Source organism: Melanostigma gelatinosum (assembly GCF_949748355.1).
Source record: "Melanostigma gelatinosum genome assembly, chromosome: 7".
In the NCBI taxonomy this organism is placed as follows: Eukaryota; Metazoa; Chordata; class Actinopteri; order Perciformes; family Zoarcidae; genus Melanostigma; species Melanostigma gelatinosum.
Window position 1 is genome coordinate 2,731,173 of NC_136640.1, and position 8,100 is coordinate 2,739,272.

General features: G+C 48.6%; 1 protein-coding gene across 1 annotated transcript in view; it reads left to right on the forward strand.

Annotated features, from left to right (window-relative positions):
* The window catches only part of sgsm2 (small G protein signaling modulator 2), a 54,342-nt gene that overhangs the window by 41,653 nt on the left and 4,589 nt on the right, over positions 1-8,100 (forward strand). Inside the window, exons 9-18 of the mRNA XM_079272453.1 lie at positions 116-183; positions 353-516; positions 1,330-1,462; positions 1,720-1,854; positions 3,993-4,167; positions 4,387-4,451; positions 5,354-5,499; positions 6,015-6,143; positions 6,231-6,413; positions 7,819-8,100. The exon at positions 7,819-8,100 is cut by the window's right edge and continues 105 nt beyond it. Coding sequence (XP_079128579.1) covers positions 116-183; positions 353-516; positions 1,330-1,462; positions 1,720-1,854; positions 3,993-4,167; positions 4,387-4,451; positions 5,354-5,499; positions 6,015-6,143; positions 6,231-6,413; positions 7,819-8,100 — 1,480 coding nt within the window. The remainder of the gene's footprint in view (positions 1-115; positions 184-352; positions 517-1,329; positions 1,463-1,719; positions 1,855-3,992; positions 4,168-4,386; positions 4,452-5,353; positions 5,500-6,014; positions 6,144-6,230; positions 6,414-7,818) is intronic.

Sequence of the window (8,100 nt, forward strand, 5' to 3'; positions counted from 1 at the left end):
AATCTTAGAGGATGTCGTTTTTTTATTGATATTATTTAAACAATATTTTCACTGTTTGATTTGGTTTAACTTTTATTTGACCATGATAACTTTGATGTCTTTCCGTCTCTGTCAGTATCTACTGGGACTATGCTCTGACTGTCCCTCTGCGCCAGATCGTCTGTATCCACTGTCACCAGCGCCGTGAGTGTGAACGCTCCTCCTCATCAGTCACTTTGTGTGAAGAGCGTTCTCTCATGAAGTGTTTCCTGAGCTGCTCTCATATCAACGTATTGATTCAAGTGTAACTTTTGCTGTTAATGTGCATCATTTTCTTTTCCTGTCTCATCCTTGCGTGAATGTTTTTTTCCAGCTGATTGTGGTGCCACACTGGTTCTGGTCAGTCAGGATGGAATCCAGCGGCCGCCTCTCCACTTCCCCCCCGGTGGTCACCTGCTGGCTTTCCTCTCCTGTCTGGAAACGGGTCTTTTACCTCGGGGTCAGCTGGAGCCCCCCCTCTGGTCCCAGAAAGGCAAGGTGAGTCACCTTGTTGGAGTTTTATTCACAACCGGGCGGCACTTTCAAGTTTGAAAAAGTGAAGCCAATGCTCCTTGTGTTAAAGCTGCATTCTCTCTAATGTCCACCAGGGGGCGACTCCTCTGGTTGTATAGAAGTCTATAGAAAACGACTCTACTTCTCTCTTGGTTTATTACCTCAGTAAACATTGTAAACATGAGTTTATGGTCTCAATCTCTAGTTTCAAGTCTTCTTCAATACAGCATGATGTTCATTTAGTACATTATGGTCCATTTAGAGTCACACAGACCATAAAGCAGGGGATGCTTTAGGGCGGGGCTTACAGTGATTGACCAGAGGCGTTGTGCGATTTTCGTCTGTACTATTTCCAAAATAAAACATACATTTTGTTTTCAAAAGAATAAAAGTTCCTTAAAATGTTTCCGAGAGCAAAATATCTTTGTATCGTCTGCAAAAATGAGAAATTTAACAATTCGGTACTTAAATATAATAAAAAAATAATATATATAAAGTATAAAAGGTTTTGGGCCCGTAACGGATCCCTGAGGTACTCCACTCTTTTTTCCCAGTCGCTTTTCAGCCAACTTCTTATCCCATAATTCTCCAATTTTCTCAATAATTGTCTTCTGGTCTATAGCATCAGTGACCGATAGGATCTCTTCCAGTGAGCGATTAAAACCATTAGAGCCGGGGCAACATATGCAAAACCTTGTTCCGAGTTTTCCTTCCTATTTGGCAACCCAAAATGTCTGGCCGATAAAAACGCAGCGGAACCTTTTGTAAACTTGAATACGTTTTGTTTGTGTTTCTCAGGGAAAAGTGTTCCCTAAACTGAAGAAGAGGAGCAGCACCGCTCGGCTCCTCGACCAGGACGGGAGTGTCGAGGAGGAGACGGCTGCCGACTACGTGTTTCGCATCGTCTACCCCGGATACCGCCAAGACGCCAGTAAGTAACACGTCTACGTCCTCGTGCACGCCGGTGCAAAGCGTCACCGAGGCGGTAGAGAGGCTGCACACAACAACAGTATGATGTCATCTCTCTTTTGCCTCTTTGAATAAAATAAGAACTGTATATCTGCTTGATGTGTTTTGCAAAGTGCGGGTGCAAGTGTGGCGTCCTTTCCCCCCACAATGCTCTCCTCAGAGGCCTGCAGGGTGACACTGTTCTAACTGTGTTCTTTGTTGTCCCACTGGTGCAAGCAGTCACCATAAACTACCACCACATCACGGGCAGCCGTGCTCCGTCGCTGGACGACGACGAGGAAGAGGAAGATAGGCTCCATGCTATGATCTCAATGATCTGCTCGCGGAACCTCACAGACCCTAATGTCATGAAAGGTTTTTATCACCTTAACACACCCACCAAAACCCAACCCCACCCTGCTCCTGAGACCTCACCCCCGGCTTCAGACATCCCTCCCTGCATCCCTCCCATCATGCCCCCCCCCCCACCCCTCCCAGCTTCGTCTGCCTGTGTGTGTGCTTCCTGAGGCTGAGCCCAACAGTGTGGAGAGGGCGGGAGTTGCCTTCGTTCAGGTAGAAAGATAATAAATGGTTTGTCTGTCCTCCGCCATTATGAAAATGAAAGTGATTTTTAAGGGACAGGAAACAACATGATTTGATTTTGGAAATGGGTTCTTTATTTTAGCCCCGAAAACTCTGCGGCGTGAGATAAATGTCATCTCGTGTCTCCATCATGCACGACATGCAGAATGTCTGCTTGGTAATCTTTAGCCACATTCCATTGGCATTGTTTAGTTTCAGGGGTAAAGCAGACTTTAACGTTCACAACATGTGTCACTCCATGTTCTCTGTCACAGCGGCCGTTATCAAGGCCTCATCGCTTAAATGTGTCTCCATGAGGAGAAACCTGCTGCAGCTTCACGAATGATGCCAATTTCAAAATAAACATGAAAAACCCAAAACAGAAACGTGCTGAGAATGTGAAACAAACATGGCGACGGTGAAATCGTGGAACTCGAGGCTTCATCACGTCAGTGCACAAACCAAAGGGTGACGTCACGGCGACTATGAACACTTCCTGCAGTCTGTGGTGGAGCTCTGGACGCATGCCTCAAACACTTTTGGGTTTCTGCTGTCGTGGCCAAAAATCGCTTTGATAATTTGCTTTAATTTGGTTTTATTTTGCACTTTTTAGTTTGACGTTCTTTCTTCTTGTCCTTTCATGTCTCACTTGCAACATGCCTGACAGTTTTTTGCATGGGGGACGATGCACCCATTGTCATTGTTTTTTTTAAGGAACGACTTTGTGTTTCTACGTATTTGTGATGAAAAGAATCCTCTGTTTGTTTTGGTTTCTCTCTTCTTCTCTGACTTCCTCCTGTTTGTTTTGGTTTCTCTCTTCTTCTCTGACTTCCTCCTCTGTTTGTTTTGGTTTCTCTCTTCTTCTCTGACTTCCTCCTCTGTTTGTTTTGGTTTCTCTCATCTTCTCTGACTTCCTCCTCTGTTTGTTTTGGTTTCTCTCTTCTTCTCTGACTTCCTCCTGTTTGTTTTGGTTTCTCTCTTCTTCTCTGACTTCCTCCTCTGTTTGTGCAGTCGTTTGCTGCAATGCTGTTCACTGTAATTCTTCACTAACCTCCCCCCCCCCCCCTCTCATTACGGTCCTGTGGGGTTCCGCAGTAGTAGAGACTTGGAGCGTTTGTGCCCAAAAAAAACCAACAAGCTGTTGATCCCGTCTACTCCTAAAGTAAAGAGGGGGGGGGTCCAATGTCGGTCTCGCTGCAGCATTTTCTGTTTGCGTTTCTTTTTTCCCGTTCTTAATATTATTTGTTTTTTGGGGGGTTTATTGAATGACCAAAAAGCACAGCTTCATATTTATGACAGGTCATCAGCTCCAACCTGAAGAATTAAGGTGAAGAGCATTTATTTTAATGTTGAAGTTTTTATGATTTCTTCTTTTTTTATTCCTCCCTCTTCTGTGTGATGTTTTATTTTACTGGTGTCTGTTTGTTTTTGTTGTTTATGAGATGATTTCTTGTTCTGGCTTTATGCATCCTGCATGCCCCCCCCCCCCACCCCCCCTTCACTTCCTCTCCTCTTCCTCCTCTCTCCCTGAGCTCTGCTGTCTCCTCTTCCTCCACCTGTGGATGAACTGAACCAGCATGGCTTCCCTTCTGCATCCTCACTCTGCCGTTCCTGCTTCCTCGACTGCCCCCCCCCCCCACCCTCCCTCTTTCCACTTTTTGGTTTCCTCTCTGCGCTTGTTTTTTCCAGCTCTCACATGTAACATGAGTGTAGAAACTTTCATCCACCTCCTCATCTCTCGACGTCACGAATAACAATACATGGAAAGATGTATTTATGGTTGAGCTGAGGGGCCTCTGTCATAATATGTAAGAGTCGTACAGCAGCGTCCTTTTTGTCTCAGAGCACTGAGAGACCTCTCTCTCTCTCTCTCTCTCTCTCTCTCTCTCTCTCTCTCTCTCTCTTCTCACTTTCGCTCTCTCTGGTTTCAGACCACGGGGAGATGATGGAGATGCAGGGTTTCGGAGGCAGCTCTTCATCGTGGCACCAGGCCGACGCAGCCGCTCAGGATCCTCTGTGCCTCTCCTGCTCCTCGGCCGGCAGCGACGCCTCGTTCAACTTCCTGGGCGGCTGCACCTGCGTACACAACACATCAGACATTCACACGTACGTCCTTTCAAAAGGTTTCATTCATATGAAAATACTTCTTGTTATGTTTGCTGAAACTGTTACTACTTCTTGATAGACGTACATGAGACAGATCATCTGCCTCATTCTGGTGCTCCTGATGATATTTATAACAGCGGATCCTTTGCACAAAACATTTATTAAAGAATAATCAGACGGTGCTTCATAGTTATGTTGGTTTTCTTCTCTTTCCTTCAGTATTCCTCTCAAGATGCTCTGCCAGAACATGAAGAGGCAGATTGTCTCCAGAGCCTTTTATGGATGTAAGTACATCTCAGCACAATTGATGTAAAAGTAATTTAAAGTAATTTTGCCATGATGTTAAGCTCAATGAAGCAGACACGGCTTCCTAATACAGTTGTAAGTTTGCAAACTATAATAAACTGCTGGGTAGCATAATGCATTTATAGTTTCTATTGAAATATTGTTTTTCAGAGGAGACTTGTTTTTTAATTACAGCATCAGTCTGAAGACTTTATTGTTTCTCCAAAAGTTTATTGAGCCCAACATAACAATTAGGTTTACAAATATTCTGTAAATAGTGATTAAAAGATTGTTTACACTCAGGTGACAACCTCTGAAAGCTGCCTTCTCTCTCGTGTCCACCAGGGGGCGACTCCTCTGGTTGTATAGAAGTCTATAGAAAATGACTCTACTTCTCTCTTGATTTATTACCTCAGTAAACATTGTAAACATGAGTTTATGTCTCAATCTCTAGTTTCAAGTCTTCTTCAATACAGCATGATGTTCATTTAGTACATTATGGTCCATTTAGAGTCACACAGACCATAAAGCAGGGGATGCTTTAGGGGCGGGGCTACACAGTGATTGACAGGTCTCTACCAGAGACGTATACAACGTCTCTACGTCACTCCTCAGTCCAGATGTGGTCACTTCCTGTTCACTGGTTACAAAAAAACAAATGGCAACGGCCAAAACACAGAATTCGAGGCTTCAAAACATCAGTCCACAACCTGATGAGTGCCGTCACTTCTTATACAGTCTGTGGGTACACGCCATGTCAACATCTTACCCAAGGACAGTTAGACATACTGACGCTTGGTCTCAGCTGTGTGTGTGTGTGCGTGTGTGTGTGTGTGTGCGTGTGTGTGTGTGTGTGTGTGTGTGTGTGTGTGTGTGCGTGTGTGTGTGTCCGTCCCATCAGGGCTGGCCTACTGTCGTCACCTGTCCACCGTGCGGACTCACCTCTCAGCTCTGGTCAACCACAACATCGTCCCTCCAGACAGACCCTGCGAGGCGTCCGGGGGCCTCAGCAAGGAGGTGTGGAGCAAGTACCAGAAGGACTGCAAGGTGGGAAAGACTCAATGAAATATAGACCGAGCTCTGGCAGAGAGCTTCAGGAAATACGACGACAAAAACAAGAATCTTCATCTTCTTCCAGTGAATATCAGCCAAGTCATCATTGAGTCATTGGTGTGGATCAACCCCGTAGATAAGTCACGGTGCCGGGGTGCTGTGCAAGCCTCATCTACAGTAATGTATCATGAAGTGAGATAAGCGTCACTTGAATCATTCCGTCCTCCCCTCGTATATTAAAAAGTGAATCCTCCTTTCCTGTATATTAATTATGAGTCTGGACTTATTCTTCTTCACTCTAATGGAGATTTGATGAGTTTCGTTCCTCGTTACAGAGCGCAGTGTGATGCTCTATTCATATCTGTGCGCTTCATCTTCCTGCACTCGTTTGTGTCTTTCCCTCTCAACGGGTCACAATCACTCTTCTTCTCCTTCCATTATTGATGCACTTCCTCTTCCCTCTTTGTTCCTCCCAGCACTCACTTCTTCTTCTTCTGGTCTGTGCGTAGAACTACAAGGAGCTGGAGCTGCTGAGGCTGGTTTATTATGGCGGCGTGCAGCATGACATCAGGAAGGAGGTGTGGCCTTTCCTGCTGGGACACTATAAGTTTGGAATGGGCAAAAAGGACACGAGCCAGGTACAACTAACGCCGTCTCTTCATGTGTCTCTTCCTTTGAAAAGGAAAAAGCAACGTGTGATTTTTATTTATTTTTTCTGTGTGAAGATTGACGCAAAGATCAGCGAGCGCTACCAGCAGGTGATGCGTGAGTGGAAGGCCTGCGAGGTGATCGTCAAGCAGAGGGAGAAGGAGATGCAGTCGGCCATCTTTGCCAAGCTGTCGTCGGGCAGCAGCATCGACAGCCACGTCCTGCGACTCGTCCAAAGAGACTCCACGCTCAGCAACGAGGTGAGGAACTAAAGCGAGATAAAGAATGTTTGTTACGCAGCCAAACAAAACCAGCCGATGCCCCGTGAAACATCAGAGCATCAGAGCAACTGCAACGCTGAAAGAGGAACGCCATCGAATTGTCCTCTGAGGCTCTCTGTGCATTCTTCTGGTCTTAAAAAGACCGTGAGAATAAATGTGAGCGATCAGATTCACCAAGAACAGAAATAAACGGGATATTGACAACCTCTGTGGTGACATCACAGCGATCACCATGCAGCAGCCTGCGTCCCGTCCCTGTCCTCTCACGTCCTCTCACGTCCCTCTACTCTCACGTCCTCTCACGTCCCTCTCCTCTCACGTCCCTCTCCTCTCACGTCCTCTCACGTCCCTCTCCTCTCACGTCCTCTCACGTCCCTCTCCTCTCACGTCCCTCTCCTCTCACGTCCCTCTCCTCTCACGTCCTCTCACGTCCCTCTCCTCTCACGTCCCTCTACTCTCACGTCCTCTCACGTCCCTCTCCTCTCACGTCCCTCTCCTCTCACGTCCCTCTCCTCTCACGTCCTCTCACGTCCCTCTCCTCTCACGTCCCTCTCCTCTCACGTCCTCTCACGTCCCTCTCCTCTCACGTCCCTCTCCTCTCACGTCCCTCTCCTCTCACGTCCTCTCACGTCCCTCTCCTCTCACGTCCCTCTCCTCTCACGTCCTCTCACGTCCCTCTCCTCTCACGTCCTCTCACGTCCCTCTCCTCTCACGTCCCTCTCCTCTCACGTCCTCTCACGTCCCTCTCCTCTCACGTCCCTCTCCTCTCACGTCCTCTCACGTCCCTCTCCTCTCACGTCCCTCTACTCTCACGTCCTCTCACGTCCCTCTCCTCTCACGTCCCTCTCCTCTCACGTCCCTCTCCTCTCACGTCCTCTCCCGTCCCTCTCCTCTCACGTCCCTCTCCTCTCACGTCCTCTCACGTCCCTCTCCTCTCACGTCCTCTCACGTCCCTCTCCTCTCACGTCCTCTCACGTCCCTCTCCTCTCACGTCCTCTCACGTCCCTCTCCTCTCACGTCCCTCTCTTCTCATGTCCCTCTCCTCTCACGTCCCTCTCCTCTCACATCCCTCTCCTCTCACGTCCCTCTCCTCTCACGTCCCTCTCCTCTCACGTCCCTCTCTTCTCATGTCCCTCTCCTCTCACGTCCCTCTCCTCTCACGTCCTCTCACGTCCCTCTCCTCTCACGTCCCTCTCCTCTCACGTCCTCTCACGTCCCTCTCCTCTCACGTCCCTCTCCTCTCACGTCCCTCTCCTCTCACGTCCCTCTCCTCTCACGTCCCTCTCCTCTCACGTCCCTCTCCTCTCACGTCCCTCTCCTCTCACGTCCTCTCACGTCCCTCTCCTCTCACGTCCCTCTCTTCTCACGTCCCTCTCTTCTGCAGGTGTTCATGTCTGTGGATGAGCCGGATGCAGGGAGCCAGGACACCCCCAGCGGAGAGGACGGAACCCCCACCATGACCGCCCTGGTCCCCCCCGCAGCCCAGCCCCCGGAGGAGCGTCCTCTGGTGGAGTTCGACTCCCCCGACTCGGGTCTCCCCTCCTCCAGGAACTACTCGGTGACCTCTGCTCATTCCCAGATCCTGTCCAGCATCGACGACGGTCAGAGCACGGAGGAGGACGGGGGGGCCGGGGAGGAGGGCGGGACTTCAGGTGTGCTGGGGGGC